General features: G+C 42.2%; 1 protein-coding gene and 1 long non-coding RNA gene across 4 annotated transcripts; one reads left to right on the top strand and one right to left on the bottom strand.

Moving 5' to 3' along the window:
* Positions 1-4,840: 4,840 nt before the first annotated feature.
* Positions 4,841-6,617, top strand: LOC133422979 (uncharacterized). The gene is made up of 3 exons (XR_009770791.1): positions 4,841-4,961; positions 5,685-5,947; positions 6,115-6,617. It is a non-coding gene; the product is annotated as an uncharacterized LOC133422979 (long non-coding RNA).
* Positions 6,618-6,668: 51 nt separating this feature from the next.
* LOC133422978 (inositol monophosphatase 1-like) lies at positions 6,669-23,603 on the bottom strand. 3 transcript variants are annotated; one of them, XM_061713051.1, is made up of 9 exons: positions 23,452-23,603; positions 23,142-23,243; positions 21,940-22,073; positions 16,456-16,560; positions 16,170-16,215; positions 15,863-15,971; positions 15,617-15,725; positions 14,342-14,493; positions 6,669-8,552 (listed from the first exon to the last, which is right to left on the bottom strand). In XM_061713051.1, the coding sequence occupies exons 2-9, from the start codon at positions 23,202-23,204 to the stop codon at positions 8,431-8,433; spliced, it is 840 nt and encodes a 279-aa protein (XP_061569035.1). In that variant the 5' UTR covers positions 23,205-23,243; positions 23,452-23,603; the 3' UTR covers positions 6,669-8,430. The 3 variants fall into 3 exon arrangements, with proteins under 3 accessions (XP_061569035.1, XP_061569033.1, XP_061569034.1); XM_061713049.1 differs by having other exon boundaries at positions 23,142-23,323; positions 23,452-23,601; XM_061713050.1 differs by having other exon boundaries at positions 23,142-23,323; positions 23,581-23,597.
* Between the last annotated feature and the right edge of the window lie 857 nt (positions 23,604-24,460).

The raw sequence follows: 24,460 nt of genomic DNA, 5'->3' as shown, positions 1-24,460 counted from the left end.
CGCTGTGGATTATGTGGCTGTTTCTCAGTGTTCCCGCTGGAAGTTGGATCAAGTCTTGACAACATCCCCGTGAACTGAGTACGAGTTAATACCACGGATATACAGATTTAGATCTGTTTGTGCATTAAAGTCTGGCTCGACAGTCGCTGCGCTCTTGAAAACGTACAAAAAAGCAGAGTTAAATCTCCGATTCTGCTCTCAGGAGCAAAGTAGACAATGTTTCCCCTCCGGGAGAGAAGTAGATTTAACACTCATTCCCATGCATAAGTCACATAAGTCCTCAGGGAAGGTAAAAATATGATTTTCTGAATCATCCAGCTCCCTGTGAAACTGGCAGTTACAGAAATTCATACTTTGCAGTAAGACATGATGTTCAAATTAGAGATAAAGGCGTTTTTCTGGCGTGTGACCTCAAATCCGGGTACCTGTATGGTGGGTAAAAGCATGTTAATGCAGAACTTTGCTGCCTCTGTTTGTTTTAACGTGACAGAAACATTCTTGTTCGGACTCGATGCTCACCGTGACCACACCTTGCATAACTCCCTGCCTCATGTGTGTTGCAATACGACAAAACCTGCTTCTGCTTTCCTCTTACAGCAGAAATGCCACGATGAGTCAAGAAACCTACAGCACAGCCTCCTGGAGCACGTTGCCCATTTTATATCTAATTTTTACTCGGTGGCAGCTTTGCTAAAGAATGGTAAAGCCGGGAGAAAACATTCTCTTCCTTCTCTTAAATGAGTTATGGATTTACAAGAAGTCCTAATTCAGGAGCTGCAGCTGAAATAAACAAACTTGTGTTGATTCTGCCAGATCAGTGCGGGGTTACACTGTTGAAAGCTGTCTTTGACTGGGAGCAGCAGAAGAGCAGTTGTCACCCTGTTGTCTCTGTTGTGCACCGTATATAAGTCGCTCTCAGAAATGTGAGGAGACACACGGAGGGAAGTGATAGGACAGGCAAAACAAATGCATCAGTCCTGCTGTCTCCCCGGCAGCTCCGTTATGAATAATTTATCCAGGATGACGGATGTTTTTGGATGTTTGGTTCCCCAGGATCACAACTGTAATTGAAGATGCTGAACTTGCTGAAGGTCAATGGGACTCGCTCTGAAAGATGAGGCCCTTTCGTAGTCATCAAATCCCTTATGAGTTATTTAACTATTCGCATTCCTGTGATGCTCTACAAATGCAGGATGATTATTCTGATATTACTGGTATTACAGCAGCGTTTTCTACTTTACTATTTTTCACATCACATTTTGGATACAAAAAAGTTTAGTTTGACCCCTGTTAAAATTCATGCATACAACTAAACACTTCCTGGAAGTCCTTCAAATTAAAAGCTCTGCGGCATTTCAGTGGAAAGAAACCCTTAATTTTGTGACAGGGCTTTTATTGTGAAACATCTGCCTTCTTACCATTAGCAGCTACAGGCTGACAGGATTATATGATGATGTTGTAAAACTGGCTACATTTGTGGGAAATAATTCAGTCTTATTACTTTTAATCAATAATACTTTATTAATGGAAATGACACAGCCATTCAAATTCATTATTATGTTGCTGGAAGTCTTAAGTGTTGACTAAAGTTTTCCTTTTGAAGCTAATGCAGAAGTGCAGTTTTTCAAACAACCATGGTTAGCCGTCATCACTTAAGCTACATGGCAGATCCAGTGAACTTGACCTGGGAGCTCTTACAGGGACCAAACAGTATGATTAACAGTACAAAAAGCCATGTTAGCTATCATATTATCATTTTACACTGAAACAATGGACCAGCTTAATGACTGGCTGGAATGGTCTCTGGGTAAAGATGATCAATACGTCCATTTTAGCTTAGCTTATTATGACAGCTTATGATGCTAATAAATGTTCCCTTACATTCATTTTAATCAAATCCATCCATCCTAAGTTCAACTGTCACTCCTGAAATAAAACGAGGATTGTCAGAACTGGAATGAGGATTGTGTGGATGGGGCTACTTTAGCATGAGCTAAGATACGCTAAATTCAGTAAGTAAGGTCAGAAAGAAGTGTTTCAAACAACTGGCAGGCTTGTTTGTGAAACCTACGTGTGGCGTCACAGAAGGGTTCGTCCAGTGCTCTTTAAACAGTCTTGGTGCAGACAGAAATTATTTGAATGAATGCATGATTTACTTATTTTAAAAAAATTGGATATTAATGAGCATTTACATGTAAGTATTTAAGATATAGCCAGGTGGCTAATTTCCATCTCCACTCCAATTTCCACATTGTTGTCAATCAAATAAAACCATTAGAAACAATGAACAAAGAAAACAACCAAGGAGCAACATTATATTACACACAGCCAAAGGATTATATTGCACAAGACCCATAGGTTGTATTGCACACTCCCCATGACACACCATTGCACATGTAGGTGCATGTATTGCACTGAACTAAACTGTATCATGCATGGACTATTGTGCCCATTTAGCGTACATAGAATATATTTACAGTATGTAGGGGCAGCTGTATAATTAACAAGTGGTACTCCAACAGTAAAACCAGACACCTCCAGAGTCTGCTCTTATCAGCCTATTTGGTATTTTCTTGACAAATTCTTGAAGGCGGGGAGGAGCTTGGCCGTAAAAAGGTGTTGTAGACCAGTAAAGAATTTCACAGAGTTTTCGCAGTTTAGTTCCTGTTTCTTTAAGATCAGACAGCGATGATGCAGCGTCCTGTATCAGTCTGTAATGAGACCTGACAAGATCAATAAAGACAGCAGTATATTGTGTAAACAATGTGCAGCTCTGACCATTATGCCTAGCAACTGATGCAACATTCTTCATTGCACCACCAGAACAGAACCAGACACACCAACCAGTTCACTTTCTTTAAACCGCTGGCTCTGATGCTGCAGATAGGACCGCAGACATGCAATCCACTTTTATGCAACACCTTGGTGCAAACATTTACCCCAAGTCTTGTCAAGATGAACATCTTGCTCAATTACTCCTGAAAGCTTCAGTGTTGCATCTCTGGTTAAGTCACTTGTCCATGTGAGCACCCATATGTCTGTGGTCTTCCACCACCTTCCTCTCTCCTCCCAGGATGCATGTTTGGCTTACCCATTCTTCCATGGGAAATTGTTCCAACTCGTTCAAATTGCAGGGTTTTCAAAGTGGTTTGAAAGTATAAAACCAGCTCCGCAGCATCATTCTCCCACCACCATGTTTTACTGTGGTAAGTGTATTTTGGGTTGAACGTCTCTCCCTTTCGTCACCGAACAAAAGCAGCATCCATGTGTATCATTAGATCAAAAGGTCAAAACTCATACTCATGTTTCCGATATTCACGGGGAAAATTCACCTTGCAGGATAACTGTGAAAGCTACTGCGCTAAAAAGCTCAAACAACAGTCTTCTGTGAAACGTAGTGTCAGCGATCGTCTTCACTGATATCCACAGATGCTTGTCAATGTGTTTCACTATTTTCATCTCCAAAGTTTTGGAAATCTTGAACAAAAGTCCAGATTTTTCCTCCTAAACAGCAATGATGCAACCAACAGCTAATGACGACACAGTCAAGTGCTTGGAAGTGGCATTGCAGCCTTTTCCCTTCAGAGGAGCTTCTTCTATCCAGGCTGATGGTTTTGTTTGTTTTCTGGGATGGGATGAGCTTGGCCATCCGCTCGGTGAAAACTCTCTCTCTTATATTCAAAATATAAGAGAAAATAGCTAAGGTGGCTGCAGAATTGCTAGTAGCAGCTTGGGTAAACATGGCTGCCTGCATGGTGATATTGCTCCGTAAGAGGACTCTTTCAATCGAGTGTTGAAGTGACGCAAGTCCTGCTCATGTCTCATGGTTCAAATGTTGATTACGTGCTCAGGTATGGTTTGAAAGAGTGAAAAAAAGCACTTCAGGACTAACCAGTTTGACCACTTTAAACTTAAATATTTATTTTACATTCAAAAGTAAACATAAAATGAAACTGGGATGTTAAGGACAATGTCTCAAGCAGAGACAACAAGTTCTACCTGCACATGGTCTTTATGTTTACACGTATTCTCAACTTCCATCATCACCTTCTCTTTTTCCATTTAATTATTAAAGGATTCCTGTGACCTGATGGAAAAAATGATCGATGAAATACTTCAGAATCTGCAGTCAGTGAAGTATTTAGATGGTTCTTGGGGAGCTGATTAGAACATGCAGGTCAGCGGGGGGTCCGCCTTCAGGTTGGCCCTCTCAATGCAGCAGAGCTGAGCGCAGCTCCGGGCCAGCAGTGAGGGGGAAGTCTCTGACGGAGAGCTGAGGGGCGTCTGGTGGCAACCCGTCATTACTCCCCCTGGGATCTGCTAAGTGGACTTCAATTGAGAGTTCGATCACCCAAACAAAGTGAGTGAAAGTACTTCAAAGCCCGAGTCCTACACGGTATCCGTCAGCAGAGGCTGACGTGTGTGATGTCCACAGCCGTGGAGTTGTTCCTCTCTGGTGCAATACTCCATCCTGAGCCAAGAGAGCAGACACTAAAGTGAATTATTCATCCGAGGCTGGGCTGGGTTTATCTTTTTTTGAATGAACTGGCATAATACGAATTAGGAATTGAACTCAATTGCAGGTATCGAGCCATTGAGCAGGTATCGTTAGCTCTCACCGGAGCGACTCGCTTGCCGAGTGTGAAGCGGAAGGAATGAGCATCGGCACCTCCAAATTAGAGGCCGTGGTTCTCAGTCGGAAAAAGGGGGAAAGGGGGGGTCTCTCAGAGTCAGGAGTGAGGGTGCCGCCTCAAGTGCAGGAGTGTAATGAGCGAGGGAAGGATGGAGCAGGGGATGGACAGCTAGTGCAAACCGTTCTGGTCTCGAGAGAAGCTGCTGATAAGCCGCCTGCGGAGAGTGGCTGGACTCTTCCTTCGATGAAGGTGAGAAGTTCAGTCCTCGAGGAGCCACTTGGACTCGAGCCGCTGCTCCTCAACGCCGGAGAGGAGCCAATTGAGGTGGTTAGTATGCATCCCGAACATCCCCGTGGGGACGTGCTTCAGGCTCTCCAGCTGGGAGACGGCTGTGAGACGGACCTGGGACACGCTGAGGAGATTATATTTCATGGCTGGTCTGGGAATCCCTTGATTTCCTCCTGGAAGCGCTGGAGGAAGTAGCCGAGGAGAGAGGAGCTTTCTGCTCTGGCTGGAGCAGATCACTTTCAAATTGACTTACTGAAAAAACAAAAAATGACATCCCTTTTTTATACTGAGCTGCATGTAAATGTGCAACCTCATGTCTATCAAACACTGAAAACATTTCACATCGTACAGAACCTCTGAGGATCGGGAACACAAACATAAGGGCACACATTACAAAAGTTCTCAAGATGTTTAGGTCTGAACCAGAGTGGTGGAACAAATGCCAACAACGAAGGCAGCAAAACATGACAGATATACACGACAAGTACAGCACACAGCCGGGTAATGAGGGGAAAAAAGTGGCTTAAAAAGCAGACAGTCGGAGAGAAAGCTCAACAGAATCTGTCAGAGCTGCGCAGAGCCTGACTGCAGCCTCCAGAGGTTCATGTGTGGTATGTAACAGGAAGGCAGAGAACAATGCTTGGCACATCCTCCCAGAACCCGCTCATAGTTGGCCGTGTCATTTACGACTCTGCACGCAGTGGGAGAACATCTACATTTAAAGGTGCAGGGAAAATGAAGGCCTTGTTGCTGTTGTTGCAGAGACCCGTGAATGCTCCTGCGCTCCCGGCCTCAGACTAGCGCCCACCACTGACTCCTGCAACATGTGAGATCTGGATCTGCTCGGGTGAAGCCTTCTGAAACCATTACGCTGTTATCACCAAGCACAAGCCGGGACACAGAAGTCCACGGGGAGCGTGACCGTGGGATAGTCCGCAGAGCGTATCAGGCTGGGAGGAGGCGGCGGTCCACCGCCGTGGCTCAGTGAAAGGGCAGGGGAGACGCCGCGGAGGACTTTACATGCTGTAATGGTTTTTATATCTCTACTAAATCACAACAGCAGCAGTAGCTGTTTTTCTCTCTTACTTTACATTTCACGAGAGACCTTTTTTCTGTTTATTTGGTTCCCCGTCTGCCACGAGAGACACTTTTTTCTTGCTCGTGCCTTCACTTCACACATTTGTTTTTCTAGGTCAAAGCAACGCGACGTGGATTCAGGCCGCTGTGAAGATGTGACGAGGGCTTAAGGAGCGCGGTGACAGAGAGGCTTCTCCTCCTTCAACAACACATGCACGTGGGAAGGCCTTTTGTTTTCTCACGATGGAGGAGCAAAACCTCACTGCAGCGTTTGAATGAAGGAAGACGAGAGGAGAATCGTCTTGACAGATTTTATTATCCTGCTCTCTTTCTTCTTCTTTTTTCACATATTTCACAGGGGACAAGTCATGACACTGCGCTCGCATATTCAGTCACGGAGCCTGCAATCTGGCCCGTCAGCATATTTCCACTCAGCCCTCACTTCTAATGCAAACGATCTATTATTATGTCTCCGGTTTCTGACGGTAACATGTGCTCGCATGCCGAGGCCGGTTTCTGCAGGGCTGCAGTTTCACAGTTCTCTTCATGAGAGAGAAAAGCACAAGAAATCTGGGAGTAAAAAGATCACTTATAGTCATTTTTATTTGCTTTTTTAAGTACATACTTACAGAAGCAGATTAAACATGAATAATCCACATTTCTAATTTCAAAACACCACCCATGTCTTTTACTTTGGGAAGCAGTCGTACAGTACAGTAGGTACCGGTACATATGCAAAGTCAGTCATTTATCCTAATTACACACACTAAAACTTAACGACTCTCTGTTACACAGAACGATCCAGTGCAATTAAAATTAATGAAATAATAAAAACGCAGTCTGAATGCATTAATTCTTTAGCTGCTTTAACAGTTGATGTATTTCGTTTTTTTCTGATTGAAACCACTGAAAAAAGAATAAATAATAAATGGCTGAGTGATTAGAAACAATGCAAAAAGAGTGTGTACATATCTGTTGAACTATGTTAAGGCTGGATTATGGTCCTGCAACAAACCAACGCTGAGTGTGCGCCGCAGCAGGTTGTGCCAGGTCGCGTACGCCACGCCGTGCCTGCGCGCACCTCCCACAAATGTTAACTACGCGTTGAGAGATCGCAGACCAACGCTGACCCAGAGGGCTGTGATTGGTTTGCTTGGTAGCAATGCATTTCCGGTTTCGTGAAGCACTTTCAGCGCTCTTTTCTTCGTGTATGAGTGATTTTTTTTGTTTTGGTTTTTTGCACAATAGTTGTCCTTATCTCTTTGATTCACTGTGACTGGAAAAGTCGGATAAACCATTCAGGAAAACCGCAGCGAAATGGAGTGACACAGAAGTCCGAAGGGTTCACAACGGCGTCACGGCAGCGGCGTGTGCTCTCCGTTGTTGTAGCGCAGAACCATAATCCAGCCTTTAGTAACGCCCGGTTTCCTCTTGCCCTCTGTATGAAATCAGAATGCGCCCCCGGTGGCCAATGGCGGGAACTACAGCTCTGTATCAACACAGACCAATACAGAAAATGTTTGCACTTTTAATCAATTGGAAAAACAGAAAAAACATCAACAACCCTACAGTTTATATTATCAGGAGGTATAGAGCAGAAGAATATTGGAACTTAAAAATAATAATATAAATAAAATAAAAAAATCTGTGCATTTTTAGTTGTTGCCATGGGAGATAAACTATTCTTACGGACGGCCTTCACTGTCACCTTGGACATTTTCACTACATAAATAAAAGAAACACCTGAAAGACGTTTGTTTTTTAAAAGCTTGCTACTTGTTTATGTTGTGCTAGTTAGCACTGCACGCATTGGGGCAAATAACTACAAAACAGCCGAAGGAGAAATTTCACAACCGTGTTAGAGATTACAGACGATCCCAAAGGGCCATCTGTCCGTTTTACTGCTGAAACAAGTGCCAGACAGCGAACAGGATATTCACTATTTATGAAATGACACCTTAGGTTTTGATGCCAAGCTGCCAGTCTTTGAAGTACAAATCCTGCCCCCTGGTGTCCAGTGAGAGCAAGTGGAGCGTCTTAAGAACAGACTGGCTCATGACTAACACTAACCATGTTGTTTTCTGGGATTCTCTCCCAGAAAAACTGGTCTTTTAACAGCTGGGACTTGTTATAAGAGGGAATAATGCTCTGAAAAGCACCAGAAGGCAGAGCTGTGTGACTGCATCTGGCCTTACGGGGGCTCCGGCAGGGATTAACGGGCGTATCGTACACACGAATGGGCAGAAACAAGCAGAAAATCGTTGAATGCATCCTCACTAACAAACAAGGTGACGTTAAGAAATCTGGAAGTCTAAACTCTTCTCGTGAGGTATGTGTGTCGCTTTGGTTTTGGAGGCAAAGGCAGACGTGCGTCCTGTTAAGAGCCGAGTGTATTTACATGACTGGAGCCTGGTGAGGGAAGTTCGGGAGGTTATTTTTCCTCTGCGTCGTCCCTGCCGACGGGGAACTCTGTTACTTCCTTGGCTAAGCGTTCGGCGATGGCCCTGCTGCTGGCGATGATCAGCCTGCGAGACATCAGGTCAAACGGTCCACCTGGTTAAAGGAAAAAACAATTATAAACGACCGCTTTTCCATGAAACCACTTCATGTCATCTAATAGTATCATATATGCAGTGAACAGAGATTGTAGATTATCACCCGCGTCCAGCGGTTCATTAAATGTTTCATTAAAAAAACCCAGATTTATACATTTTTCTGTTCCAGTTTTGAGGTTTCGTTGCTTAAAGGATTTTCCAACACATCTTAACGTCGGTTATGGTGAGTAACCATGACGATGGGAAGGTTGTCTGCATACGAGAGCAGCTGTAGAGCAAAGAGGAGACATTTCAAATATTTTCTTCTCCAAGTTGTCATGGAGATCGTGGAGTCACCGGCACATGAAATGAAAGAGCTTGAGATGCTGATGAAGACGAATCTGGACTGCCAGGCGTTATTAGTTTCAGCAAGACGAGGTGGCGGCAACACATTCTGGGCTGCAGCTCCTCTTTACCCAGCTGTCACACCGGAGAACGGCAAACAGAGAGACTAAAGGAAAAGAAGCCGCAGCTGAAGCTGTGAAGGAGCGTCGCTACACTCCAGATCTCTCAGGACGTTAGTTGCCCGGTTACAAACACCACGCTTCACGGAGATCTCAACCACACCTCTCTCCAGGACACTTCAACAGGTTGGACTACTTTTATTTATCATCTCCCACTCACAGTTTACAATACATTTCCCTTCGTTAATTGATCAGTCACTTCCACCTGAATGAATAATAGTAAAACAACCCCAACAATGAGAGATAAACTTAACCTTAAAAAAACAAAACAAAAAACAAAAAGAGCATCATGTGTTTGTTGTTGTGGTTTTCATGGTTACAGAGTCGGAGCTAAGTGTTCACTGTTTACTGAAGCATACTCATAAATTAAATACTTACCTGCTGTACTCTACTGCCCTTGTGCTTTTTATTATTTTACCTCTTTTCTTATCATTTCATTTCACTTTGTTATTTACTGTTTAATTATTGTTGCCGCTTTTAATGTTGATGTAAATCACTTTTAATTACCTTGTGTTGAATTGTGCTATAAATAAACTTGCCTTCACGCCCTCTCCTGCACCATTTAGTCGTTGTCAAACACCACATTAGCGGTCTATCCCTTTAAGGACGCGCCGCACACCCAGGTGGGCGATTCAGGGAGTCGGCGTCACGCCGTTCGCTTGGAATGTGCCCAACGAGTCTTACGGGTTCAAGGTTAGTCCATCAGCTGCTCCACGGCGACTTTCCAGAGCAGGTTTTAATGATGGGGACCTCCGTCTCCTGCTGCTGTGGCTCCTTGTCGGCCGGCTCAGAATATTCACGTTCGTGTTGACTACCATGACACGGTTGTTGGGTCTGAGTTTACACGATCAAGAAGACAGAGGTTTTCCAATCTTATGGGAATGATCCGACTTCAGCTGAACAGACTTCCTGGGATAGTACTCCTAGCGCTCCCTCCAGGCCGTCTGTCTCTACATTCTCTGGACTCCATTGATGCTTTTAAGAACGAACTTAAAACCCACCGGTTTCTCCAAGATTTTAAACTTTAGTAGAGGGAGGGTTTTTTTATGACCATCATGTTGATTTTATGTACTTTTATTCTAAATTTTATCAGTATTGTCTTGTTTTTAAATCGTATTTCCACTTTTATTGTAGTGTTTTATTTGTGTTATTATTGATGTTATTTTATTTTTTGTGTGAAGCACCTTGTGACATTCCGTTGTCTGTGAAAGGTGCTATATAAATAAACTTTACTTACTTACTACTCCTCTACGGGTTTTGTTAGGGAATGTTTTTGAGTAAAATTAGGGAGTATTCACCCTCGTCTGCCGAAGCTTTTGCACATGGACCCTCCGGCGGACGGATGGGTGTGCCGGAGAACCTCACGCCTGTGCTTCAGTCACTAAAAAGAGCTGAATTACTTTGTGTGACGAACGACGAGCATCTGTCTCTATGATGTACTTAGAAACAGCAACCACGACAAAAAAAAAACTCTTAAAAAGCAATGATGGGAGGTGACTCAATGTGAAGTACACGATATCCTCTGAAGCAGCTCTGGAGATGTGGGAGGAAGCTGTCGATCACACCAATCTGAGCTACAAACCCCCCCAAAAAAAGAAAAACCGGCTGATCCGACCCGCTAATGCCAGGACACACGGCCGTGTTGCTGCGGCCACTTCACCGGTGCTAATGGATGCAAATATCCCCGACCGGCAGAATCAGCACACCGTGTCCCTGGAGAGGGAGTTCTCAGCAGAAAGTCACGCAAATACATCCACATCTCGACCGCATAGATGTGCAAAGTTTATCAGAACTGTGGACGGCGACCTCCCAGAAATCCCTGAGACGTGGCCAGCTCCGTGTCTAAGGGGTTCGGCTTTGCAAAGGATCACTGCCGATGTCTACTTTTTCTTTTGTTTGTTTGTTTTGGGCAAAAACAATGAAAGCTGAAGTGGTTGAGGAGACAAGAACTCAATTATTTAGTGACAGACTTTCATTAAGCTTGCATATAACAGCTATAACGCGTCTCCTTTGGTGTCATCATAGTGTCTCTACGTCTTCAATCGAGTTATCGGGACTTCGTCAGGATCAGGGCTCATTCTTCACCTACGTAAGAAACTGTTGTCATAGCGATTTCAGTTGCAGCACTTTAACACTTAAACAAGGATCGTGAAAATGGTACAGTTGACTAGTTTAGCTGATTTCAGATGCTCGTCCCTGGTTCTGAGAGCCGTCTGCTTCGGTGGACAGGAGCCTCCTGAGGAGCCCGGGATGGTCCCGACATCCAATTATGTTTTCTTTTTAAGCACTTTCCTCCAGAAGTGCTGGGGAGAGTAATACCTTAATGTCCTGATTACGCTGCCGCCGCCACAACCCCGCCTCGGATTTAATATACCGAGAAATAAATGGATGAAAGGAACGACACACAAAATATAACTCTTTTATGAAACTGTTCTAACTCAGTTGGGTGATTCTGTCTTTCACGTCTTCCAGATTTAAAACTCCAGATGCTACGGTGTGAATGTATAAATGTATTCCTGGACTGCTCCGCTCATATCTCTGGGAACTCTTGCTTCTTAATCAAAGTTATTACGCCTGTTGTTGTGAAAGTGAAAACAGAGCTTGGGGGGAAAAACCTTTAAATATGCCGCCCCGTCATCCTGGCATGACCTTCAGGAAGGTTGGAAAATGTCGGGACTAATCCCCTCCGGTGAGTTTAAGTCCATCTTAAGGGCCAGAGATGGTGCGGGTAACTGCCCAGACTGGAGCTAAACCCTGGAGCTAAACTGTGTTGGAGTATGGCGGTCGTGTGGGATGTGATTGTGACGTAGTGACGTGTTCTGACGCAGCGTTCCGGTCAGGTCTCTCTTAGAACACAGATTTAAATCCAAGTTGTAAAAGAGGAGTGTTATAACTTTTTTTTTCATTTTAAATCTTTAGATAAGATAATCCTTTAATAGTCCCACAGAGGGTAAATTTGCAAATTTGGAAATTTGATTTAGTTAAATCAAAGAGCTTAAAAAAGATATTACTATTATTTTCTTTTAATCTTGTGGGCCAGATAACTAGTATATCATCAAAAAATACCTGCCATTCATTCAATAATGGTAATAATAATTACTGGGGTCTTATTTGTTTCACTGGTTGATGAAACAGTTCATCTGATACATTTCTCTGCCTAAGTGTCATAGTGTAACATTTAAAATTAGACTGTTTTGTATAATTAGACGGCAGTAAAACAACAACAACAACAAGACCATTCTTGTTTATAGATTAAAGTCACCTTATTGCCAACGCCACTTCTGCTCACATGGCGACAAAAAGCATTAATGCGTTAATGAGTGGGGACGGTCCGGCACGTCTGATACCAGCGCTTAGTCCCACTCCAGATGCACTTTATCTCTTCTTAAATCTAGGGGCGACCACAAGGGGCTACGCCCGGCTTCATAGTCTGATAGGAAATCTGGAAAAGAAGAAAACTGCAGTTCCTCAACCGACCACCGGGGCTGGCTCCAGGAGTGAGTCAATAGGCGCCTGCAAACTGGCGTTCTGTAACGTTCACGTAAAACTGGGCCACTAGTTTTACTTCAGAGAAAAATCCTGCAGTTGTGGAAACACAGTGTGACGCCAATATTTAGTCCCGATCATTATTTTCTTCTTTCGTGTTTGTCAATAACTGTCCGATTCTTTGGCTTGACGACGGGTGACATCATCCTTTTGTTGACGTGAAAGGATGCGCTTCCAGCCGCGGTCGTTTAACAGTTTCTTCATTTGTTTTAATAATGTAGCACCTGGTTTTCTCTCGTCTGAAATTAAGACATTTTCTTATTCCTGCATCTCCCCAGTTCAGCATTGTTAAATTCTTTAGAGTGAGTGAATAAGAATAATAATGAGATGTACAGACACGTGATGCACGTACGACGTGACCAGAAAGTTACTCGGTTAAAGAATAGGGACACAACTGGTCTCTCCTTTTTTACTCCTTTTAGTCAAGTGCGGGAGGTGGAAAAAAAGAGGTGATCTGAGTTTACACCTTTTACAAAAAGGAGCTCTTACAAACAGTCATTGAAATCAGGAAAAGGGAGGAAATGTTCTGCAGAGAAACTCCAGCATGAAAGGGCCTCATGTCCACTGAACCTCCAAAAGCAGCACAAGTAAACTCATTTAGAGTCTGGTTCCACAAAGGTAAGGTCTCCGTACCGGATCTGACGACTCTACAAGTCGGATGGGATTGTTGAAAGTCGTCAGACAGAAACACCAGATAAAATTAAAATAAAATTAACTATACACACATTTATGTCTAGTCATGAGCAGGATCTTTGAAGCCACTTGCACCGTCAGGACTTCTGAGTTGTACATAGAGACCTAGCAGAGCATTGTTGTGTTTATGGTTAACATTATTCAGCTTGTTATGTTAACTGTACTCAGATACTGCTGCAACTGGTTTCAGATTGGCCTGGAAGAGCTCAAGGGCAGAGCTTAGCAAGGATTTATCCAGAGTTTAACCAGCCAAGCTATAAAAGCGTGCTTGGGCGTCCAGGCCTGCTTGTTCACCATAATTGTTCAGTTTAAGATTAACCAGGTTCAGTTCTTACCAACATGGCACCGTGCAGTAAGACTTAAAGAAGAGGCTGCTCAGAAAACCTACAGATGTCACAGGAGTTTTAGTCCAGTTCTTTTGTCTATAGTGACACATCTTTCCTGCTTTACACTGCCCCTCTGTGGTCAGAAACGGTAATGCTACATGAAGCTTTGAAACAGTTGTATTCTGAGATGCATACGTGCACACAAAGCTGTACCGAGGCACTAAAGAGCAGAATGAAGTGACATGCACATTTCTCACTTCATAAAATAGCCTGTTTTTATGAAGCAATGTTATTTGGTGAGTGCATCCAAGTCTGCATCACTGGCTACATGTTATTTTCCACCATCCGTGCAGTGCAGCTTCCTTAGCAAAGCAAATGTCAGGACAGATGGTTTTTCAGTAGCACTGGCCCAAATTTCAGATCAAAATTCCCCCGTTTCAAGCAGCAGCAGCCGCCCTTTCCTCTTCACTGCGTCACAGAAATGTATGAGCAAATAAAACCTAATAACAAAAACTATTGGTAGCAATAAATAATTCATAAACAATAACTTCTGTTGTGCTTCCGCTGAGAGCGGAGCAGCCAGCGTGCTCTGCTTTGTTCTCCTCAGCAACCCTCCCCTTTCTAATTTCATGATGAGACTCCGTGGCATTTGAAAAGTTCATCACGAGTGCCGCTGTGATGAGGAAGAGGAAGAGCTCCGCTCTTCCTCGAGGACTAACCTGAAATGTCCATGATGACTCCTCCGGCCTCGGTGACCACCGCCGCCCCTCCAGCCATGTCCCAGCAGTGGATTCCCATGTGGTAATACGCGTCGGCCGAGCCGCACGCCACCAGGCACATGTTCACCGCCGCGCTGCCCGGGGAGCGGATCCTGCACATGGAAATGTCACGTCTGCGTCAAACTTGGTTGGTAGCTACAGCCCTCAATCAAATCAAACCTTTTTTTTATTATTTCATACACTGGCCTCACCACACTGGCCTCAGAGTAAAACACCCTATTTGAACACAGTCAACAACAATGAAGCTCGCTCCCTCTACTTGGTTACTGTTAGCTCAATTTAAACTTTGAACTGGCAGAGGAAGTTCAATCATGTTGTACTTTTTCCTCTAAATATCACGTTAATCAATATGGGACTTCTCTGTTGCTCAGCTGTTATTTTACATTTTTAAAAAGATTATATTAATTCTTGCTCACAGAGACGATGCCTTTTCTTGTGACAGCAGATAATGTCGCTGCTGATGCTGCATTTAATGACTGATGGGAAATTAGAGTTTCTCACTTTGGATCACGAATACAAAATAAAAAGGTAGATCAGTCCACGTCACTACTTATTTTGTATAAAACTGTGGAGGGGCAACTTGATTAAAACACACGTGAAAGGGATAGGGAACTCTTTTTTAAAGCCATGGAAGTGGATTCGAGTTCTACCTCCTAAAAAACGACTGAAGTGAACATCGCTGAGAAGTGACCGGTGGTGCTGTAACCGTGTGGCATTTTGACCATGGCACAAAAATGTAATTAAGACCTCAAGAAAGTGAGTAAAAATAGCATAATATGGCTCATTTAGCCATTAAAGATAGAGTTCAATGTTTCTTAACTGAACTTTAAATTAATTGTAGATATTTCCATTTTTATCTCTTTTATTTTGTGACCACCATCTGTTTACTTACAGTCTCTAAGAGTTTCAGGAAACCTAGCAGGTGTCTTATTGTGAAGAAGGTAAAAAATAAATAAATAAATAAATAAATAAACAAATAATAATCATGTTATAAGCAACTTCAAATAAAGTACGTTAGGTAATATGCTAATGGTTACTTTTCTGCAGTGTTATCAGCTGTTCTTTATTGCCGTGATAAACAAGAAGCTGCAAACACGGACAGCTATTACTGCCGTGTTGTTTGAAGAAAAATACCTGCATTAAATCAAACCGTGGTTGTAATTCTGTTTAACAGTGATGCTTTAAAGTATCATAAACACCTAAGCTTATATTTACCCATGAACTGGGATGGTGAGGATCTTCTTGACGTTGGCCATCATTATGTTAAAGTGCTCGGGATCTTTCTTGCAGCCCATTTCGGTCAAAACCAGAGATTTGCTGATATCTTGGAGGAAACGATAATAAAAGTCATTTACTTGATTTAAAAGGACTTATTTGGAACAAACAAAGACTGCCAGCTCCTCCTGGTGGCCGTTCTCTATGACTGCACCACATAAATCTGGTTTGGCTGTCGGCTTTCACCTTCCTGTCCAGACACTTTGATGGGGACCCCATTGCAGAAGGCTCCTTTCCCTCTCCGTCCCGTGTACAGTTTGTCCTCGATGCAGCTGTAGACGATCCCGAACTCTATCTGAGACCGACAAGCAGCAAAGAAAACTGCAGTGATTAAAGTGCTGTGGGAGGAGGGATAAAAATAGAACAGCAGCTGAACAATAGCAGAAATTTACTGCACTATTATTTATAAACGCACAAGGCAACAATTATGTGGTTTATAATCAAGAAAAATCAGAAGGGAGAAGAAGTGTTATTTGCATAAATTAAAACTTACCTCTTTCTTCACTGTGAAGCCGATTGATACAGACACAAACGGGAACCTGCCCGGCAGAAATACACAATCTAAAACATCTGTTTAATGAACTCCCTTCTGATTCAAGCTCAGAGGAATCAGTTTCTATTATCAGTTCAGTTCTATCTGGGTTGTCTAATTATCCCTGACTGAGAGGACAATCCAACAGGGAAGCTAATTAAAAGATAAAAATAGTTAAGGAGGGACAGGGATTAGACGGAGCCGGTACGGTATCGGGATTTCTCAGCTGCTCCTGTGACGGCGGTACCTGTGAACGAAGTTGGTGGTCCCATCAATGGGGTCGATGATCCAGGTTGGATTGTCGGTGAGAAGACTGGGGGCCCCTGCTGCCACCGACTCCTCTCCTATGAAGCTTCAAATGAAAAAAAGGACAATTGTAATTTCACTGTGTCTAATTCATTTTCTCTTTTCTTTTATAGTCTACGATGACATCAAATACGGTTTCCACGGCACCAGACTAGAGCTCAACCGAATTATCGGCTGGTCAATATTAGTGTTAATACCAGTTCATCCTATTGGTATTATAATGACTGATGAATGACTTTTCTTTTCTTTGTAAAAGGAAAATAAAAACATGTTTGAAGGCTGTATTGTGATTGTATATTTTGTCCACTAGAAGGCGTTCTTGGCAAAAGTGGTGGAAACTCAAATCACACATGCAGAACTTTTAAATATTTAGTTATTCAACATGGTATTTGTCATGAAAATACAACAAACATAATCATTCGATAAATTGAAAATATTGTATTTTTTAGTCACCAAATATCAGTATAAGTATTAATATTCAGTATTATATAGAAAATTATTAGGATAAATGCAGGTTTTAATAGGTAAAATGAAACACTTAAAATATTTTTTAAGACCATTGTGACTGAAATCAAAGACTCATTTCAAGTCCATACTAGTAAAAACAATAAAGTCATCTTCATTTTTTTGTTTTTCCAAGTAACTTCTCTCTAATGTGGTAAAAAGCAGGCTGTTGTGTGTCTCGTGAACTGGGACTCCAGCCAGACGCGCTGAACTCGCTCCTCTTCCCAGAATCCTACGTGCATGTCCAATTGTTCTGATTTGATCTTTTCATTCACGCTTTTAATCGAACCCAAATAATCTCATCACATTTGGCCAAAAAACCCAACCAAACGAGTCATCTTTACTGCGTTTGAATGTTGAAACGATGTGCCCTAACCCTCATTACTGCCACAGAAAGCACAATCGATAAAACCTCCACTTTCAATATGTAAATAATACGTGGAGGTCGTGATTCCTGTGAAGCACAAAGAATCGCGATGAGCCGCTGCAGACCGGGTCGAGGAGGGTCGCCCTTTCTAAGCAGCTCTGGGAGATGTTTGCTGAACGCTGCTGACCACGTGTTCATGCACATTGGAGTTTGTACGAGACTATTGTGCCAAACATTAGGAGCTTTTGTCTTTTTGCACCAAGTACAAAAAACAATTGATTTTAACCACATTTTTAATTTATGTTTGTGAAGACGGCGCTGATTAAGGAGGAAGTGCAAACCTCTCGCAGCAGTATTTGTGTGACAACGTTGAAATTGGCAGAAAAGGTCACGTCATGCTGCTCTTTGTACTTTTGTGACTGAAAGAAACAACTAACCCACGAGTAAACGTGATTACGGTAACTCATTTAAAGGCGAACACAGGAATGACGCCATGATTAGGACCTCACTGCATTCATTTAAGAAATCAAGACATATTTTCGGATGTTTGTATTTTAGACTTTTTAAGACCCTGTTGACGCCGATTCTACACCCGCCGCGTCTCTCTGATGATGTTAGCCGCCGGTTCACTGCTGCTTCACACGGCAGCGGCCTTTACGCTCCAACTTCTCCTCACCTGGCATCTGTGCGTTTGTGTGGAGGAGGTGCTCATTTCTCCTCCTCTGATGCATCCCGGCAGCGTGGACATGGATTTGTAGCAGCATATTGATCCTCATATTTGACTAAACGCAGTATTTAATATTAATTGATTCTCTAATCTGTGTTTAAGATGATAATACAACTCACCCGATAAACTTTCACAATGAAAAAGTTATTCGACAGACTGATTGCTTGATTGAAGGCTTAATGTAAAGTCATTTAATCTCCTGGACTCTAATGAGATAAAGGGGTTTAGAGATGTGGTTTATCTGATCCATTGATTGATAAAAGACACTCAAGCATTTTATGTTTTCTGTTCATAAGAAGCATCTGTAGAGGCGAGCCTTGCTTCCCTAAGTAGATGATCTGCCCAAGTCTGGAAGTGGATTCAAAATGATCTCAATGTGTGTTTCTGCATTTAGGTGAACTGTTTACTTTGGCGCTGTGGCTTCTCTTTCTAGAAGTGGGCATCCAGTAAAAATGACTCCAAAGATGAAACGCAGAATCAAATCTGTGAGGTAAGAAAGAAACCAGGAACCCAGGGGTGACGACTAAAGGCTCAAAGACATCACTGGAACTGGAAAACATCTCTGCTCGTGGGGCCACCGTACACAGGTCACTGAGCGGGCAGGAAAACAACAGAGGAAGCTCCTGCTTCTGCTGCCTTCGAAAATGTCCTCAGAACTATGTCAAAAACGGAACAGATGACCAACTGGATGCCATCAACAAATGTGTCTGAGCTGAAGCTGCTGTGATCGGAGACGTGAACATGGTGCAGGTCTGATCCACAGCATCCAATCACACTTGATTAAAGTCACTGCTGCTGAACAAGGCGATCAACTCCAAAGGTTCACCTGCATGTTTCCAGCAGCACTGTGAATGTTTGGTGGATGTATTCAATAATGACACAGAACATCAGAATCGTTCGAGTGCTATTGGCAGAAACACGTTGCATTTGTCTGACATTGTGACCCAGAGGAAGCTAAGGTCACATATTATTAGGGGTGTAAAAATATATCGTGCCACGAAATTTCGCGATACAAAAACGTCACAATACGTGTCGTGGAGGTGACAAACTGTATCGCGATATTGGGTTATTAATATTAATCTATTGTGTTGACTAGTAACGCGCATCTGACCGCGCCTCGACCCGCGGACCAAAATCTTACTCTGCTCAGAAGAAACTAGTACCGTTTTGCGGTCCCGATCACGGGACTCTGGTGGGTTTATGTATGTTTATTAGGGGTGTAACGGTATTTGTATTCGTCCCGTCCCGTCACGGTACGGGCGTCACGGTTCGGTACACGCAGTCATACGGCGAATACGTCTGACTGAGTTAAAAAAAAAAAAAATTTTTTTTAAAATCAATCATCGTTTTTTTTCCCTTATAAATATCAAAAGTCACGTTCCATTACAGACCTAAATGTGTGCTAGTCTGTGCATATCAATAAATATATGTGCAATTCATATATCATCATAAATTGTAGGCTATAATAACGATAAAATGTTTTAATTCTTAATTTACAACTGTCCTGAACGCATCAGGTGAGCCGACGCAGATTGGGTGTAAAGCCTGATTTATGGTTCTGCGTTAAATCGACGCATACGCCGTAGGGTACGGCGCAGTCTACGGCGACGTTATGCGGCGACGCGCAACCTTCGCCGTAGGCGCTGCGTTGGTGTAACGCGGTACCATAAATCAGCCTTAACAGTCACAGCAAATTTGCGGTGAAGGAGATTAGCGCTAAAGTTTAAAGGGATTGTGACATGAAAAACACATTTTTCTTGATTTTTTGTGTTTTGTTGGGTGTCTTGACATCAATTACACCCAAAAAACAACGAACTTTTAACATTCAGTGTATTGTGTGCTTTCTGGGATTTTCTGCATAACTATGCAAAAACGGCGCATGTGGTTTGGTGGCGGATCGTTACGTAACGATCCGCTAAATCACCGCCCCCTCCACCCAGCTCCCTGCCTCCTCTCCTCTCCAGTGCACCATAAAGGCTGATTTATGGTTCCGCGTTACAACGACGCAGAGCGTACGGCGTAGGGTTACGCGGCGACGCGCACCATACGCTGAACCCTACGGCGTAGGCTCTGCGTCGATTTAACGCGGAACCATAAATGAGGCTTAACACGGAGCAGTTTAGAGCCTCTTTTGTTCTAATCACCGGAGGAAAACTGCTAAGAAGACCCGCGGCCACTGACTGGACTTAAGATAAGGGGACAGTGCTGCTTGCATGCCTTTATTTTTATGATTGTTTGCTGTGGTTCGCCCTCCTGCTTTTCCGTGCATGCTTCGCCTGTCGCTCCGACGCCGCTGTGAGCGTATGGCTGGAGGAGGAGGAGGTTGGGAGGAGGAGCGGAGCAATGATTGACAGGAAAGGGGGGAAAGGAAGCATTTTTCACGGGGCAAAAAATCACTGTAATAAAAAGCCAGGAAAAGAGTACTAGATTGAAGTTTTTCTTGTTACACTCTTTTAGACACATTTGAGGGATGTTGGCCAAGACTTTTAATAGTGTTAAAAGCATGTTAAAAATGATGTCACAATACCTTTAAAAGAGGACTAAATTTGTACAAAGTTTTGAATGTTACCCCGTTTTCCACGTTACCTGGATTATTTTGGGTTATGGAAGAGTCAACTACCGTTGGTGAGTGAGTGTAACCTTCATAAATACTTTATTTATCAGAATGTGTCTTGACCAGCTGCCTGTAATGTGCTTGTGTTGTTGTGAACGAGACCGCCGAGTCTATTCTCTGTTATAGAGCTCAGAAATGATGTTACAGACCGCTGTGTCTATCTATCTAAATAGATGGTGTAATTTTAGACCAGTTATGTTTTTTTTGTATTTAAGCTGAATCAAAGATGAACTGAGTCAGTCTGTGACTCTGAGTTTTCAGCGCCGTGTGATTGACAGCTGTCAGGCCGATGTGTGTGTGTGTGTGTGTGTGTGACTTTACTCTGCTTTCTGCAGCATAGGCCTATAGGCTTGGCTCAATAAAAGTGAGAATAAATGTAGTTTGATGGGTAGGATGATGTTGTTGAACGTTAAAATGACTATCATAAGGCCCATGGAGAATGCTCCGCCCCCAGACGGCTCTGCCCATATGCAGCAGTAGAGGAGCCCGGGTTCAAGTATTTATTAAAAGTGCTCGAGCCTCGTTACAATGTCCCATCCCGCGCTCACATAAAAAACATAAAAAATTAAAAACACTAATGCACAAGTTAAATGTTTTATTCTATTTATTTTACATTTTAATAAGAGATGCTTTTTAGTTTTGTAGCCAATTGAACAAACTTTAACTTTCAAATGCTATGATCAAAATAAAGGAAGAAAAAACTCGTCTTGTACATTTGGGACTTTTTGTATTTTTTTTCCCGTTGTACCGAACCCGTACCGAACCGTGACCCCTGTACCGAGGTACGTACCGAACCGTGACTTGTGTGTACCGTGACACCCCTAATGTTTATGTTTACTTATGTAGGCTGGTCTAGAGTTAAGCCTTACCTTATTAAATTAAACCATTTTAGGTCTTAAATTTTCAGGTCGTGAGTAGAATAAACACGGGGACAACTTCTGTTGAGTTCGAGAGTACTTTAATGTCCCTCAACAGTGTAGGATTTTAGAACATCAACAGAGCAAGAGTTAACGCTTTTATAGTTACAGCTTGTTACATCAGGAGTTACCATCCCATCTTTATTCAGAAAGAAGCTTAAACTGCTACGGAGCAACAGTGATGTGCAACGAGTCAATAAAACATAATATAAATAGAACTTTCTTGAGACAAAAATAAAACACAAGAAATGGATTTGTCCTTATTTGGTGCCTGAACAGTGATAATAAAACAGTACCTGTGCGTGGGGTACTTCTCCTTGATGGCGTTTATAATGAGCTTCTCCACTCTCTGGTCCGTCTCCGTCACCAGGTCAGTCGGCGAGCTCTTCTGCATGATTGTTATGTCCTTCTGGAGCGCCTCACGGATCACCTGGCAGGGACACATAAACCACAGTCAGGGGGGGATTTTTCTCAGGTGACTGACTACAGCTGGTGCTTTAATTAGCTTTCAATGGCATACGCTGAGGTGACATATTGTTGGACACAGAAGAAAAGGTGTCTAGACTCGGTAGTCGGTATGTTTATGGATATCATTATTGCAGCGCAGATGGAAGCCTCTTCACTGACTAATACTACAATATTACTGACACACATTACACCCAGTATGAAAGACAACTCTACTATGAAATATCCACAGGAAGTAGGATGTGGAGATGCTCAAATTCAAGGATCTGGTCGACTTCAAAACTTTACAAATCATGCACAAAGCAAATCATCATCAGTTGCCACAAGACATCCAGAAGTTGTTTCAAATAAAAGAAAATAAACATAATCTCAGGGGAATATGTAATTTTAAAAAACAACATGTACGAACAAACATCAAAACCCATTGTGTATCAGTGAAGGGAGTCAAATTGTGGAATAACTGTAAAGATTAAATGAAATCATGCAAATCACCAAGTAAGTTTAAACAAATCTTTAAAAAGACTACTCTGTATGGATACAAAACGGAAATGGACACATGAACTGACAGCCAGTGACCAAAGTGCCTTGCTCAGCTGAACCACTTTTTCTTTTCTTTTATGCTTTTCTTTTGAAGTTGTGTGAAATGAAGAAACGGTAAAAACAGAACATTAGAAGGGGTAGGACTAGAAAAGTTTTTTGAAACTTCATCCTACACCCTTTCAAACAGGAAATATTTATCTACATATAGATTTGTCTCTTTAATTTGCTTTGTTTTGCTTATGGTTTTCTTTGTTGTTCTTTGTTTTTTTCGGTATATACATTTTATGCATTCTGATTATTTTGTTTTTGTTTTAACCTGTTTGAATAAATAAATAAATGAAAAATGAAATGAAATGCTTTCCCCCTGCAGGCACAGATCCCTTTATATGCCTCATTTCGTTTATTTTGGATAGCTCTCTCCTGGACATCATGCACATTTAACCTGGCAGTCAGATTAAAACATAAAAGTAGTACTTTGATAGTGTTTTCTTACCACCCCAGCCCGTTTGGTGACCTCCACACACAGATCCATACATTCCTGCCATGGATCAGTCATTCTGATGATGATGATGAAGATTAGATGCAATGAAGATTCCTGGAGCAGAAACGACTTCCCTCATTCACAGGAACATCCACTTCGTGTTGTAATACCACACAGGAAACACATGCAAAAGACTGGCCACAAAAAACACGAATTTATATTAGTTATAAAACAAAAAAAAAAGCTCAGTTAAACAACTCAATGTAGCCCCTCACGTTAGCAGGCAGCAGTGGATGGTGTAAATAAAGAAGATTTGACCTACTTCGCTCCAACACCAGCATAAAAAGACATTAAATGCTTTATCAGGAATTATGCAAAGGCTCTAATCTGAACGTTTTTAAAAAAGAAGACTTTATTTTGCACGATTGCAGCGAGCTGAAGCTAATCTGACCTGACTGACGTCGGTATTGACTTCCCGTCGTGGGTGGGCGTGGGTAAAATAATACTACGTTTTCATTGGTCAATCAGTGCCGAACTCCTCACCAATCACTTGGCTCATTAAGCGTCACGTGGTCTTACAGTAACCAATAACGTTGCTCCGAAAGCCGAGGTTGCGGTAGAGTCTTTATATTTTTTATTTTTTTATTGAAAATGTATCGTTTACATACAATAAAGCAAAGGAACCATGATAATGAACTTAATTACACAAGGCACATAGAATATAACCAGTACTGGAGTTGAAATAAAAACGGTCCAAACACCAGCAAAATAACTTATTTGACAATTTTCACCTGTTTCAAGTAAATTTTCACTTGAAATAAGTAGGAAAATCTGCCAGTGGGACAAGATTTATCTTGTTCCACTGGCAGATTTCCCTACTTATTTCAAGTGAAAATCTACTTGAAACAGGTGAAAATTGTTTTTTTCTTCCAGTGATGAGTCTTGTTTTAAGCGTAATGATATTTTTTTACTAAATTGAGACATTTTAACTAGAAATAAGACAAATATTTTTGTTAAGATTTTGAGTTTTTGCAGTGATCCATTTTACTTATCCTGTGAAGGACAGAGTCATATTGATAAGTTCAGAAAACTGTTTTTTATTGTTGTGTTTTGATGTATTTGATGTAAGCCCAGTGGATATTTAAAGCTTACAGAAAGCTGCATTTAACTGCTGCTATGTCATTCCTGCAGTATTTCTGCAGGTGTTTTGGTCAGTGCTATTATTTGTAATATATTATATTATTTGTAATCAGCACAAATTATCTGTCCCCATATGATAAAATCCACCATCCCCCCTGATTTTTTTTTTTTACAACTCGAGTACTGAATAT

Source organism: Cololabis saira, chromosome 22 (genome assembly GCF_033807715.1).
Source record: "Cololabis saira isolate AMF1-May2022 chromosome 22, fColSai1.1, whole genome shotgun sequence".
NCBI classification, from domain to species: Eukaryota; Metazoa; Chordata; class Actinopteri; order Beloniformes; family Belonidae; genus Cololabis; species Cololabis saira.
Note: the sequence above shows the minus strand (reverse complement) of the source record. Positions and strands in the feature narration are given on the sequence as shown.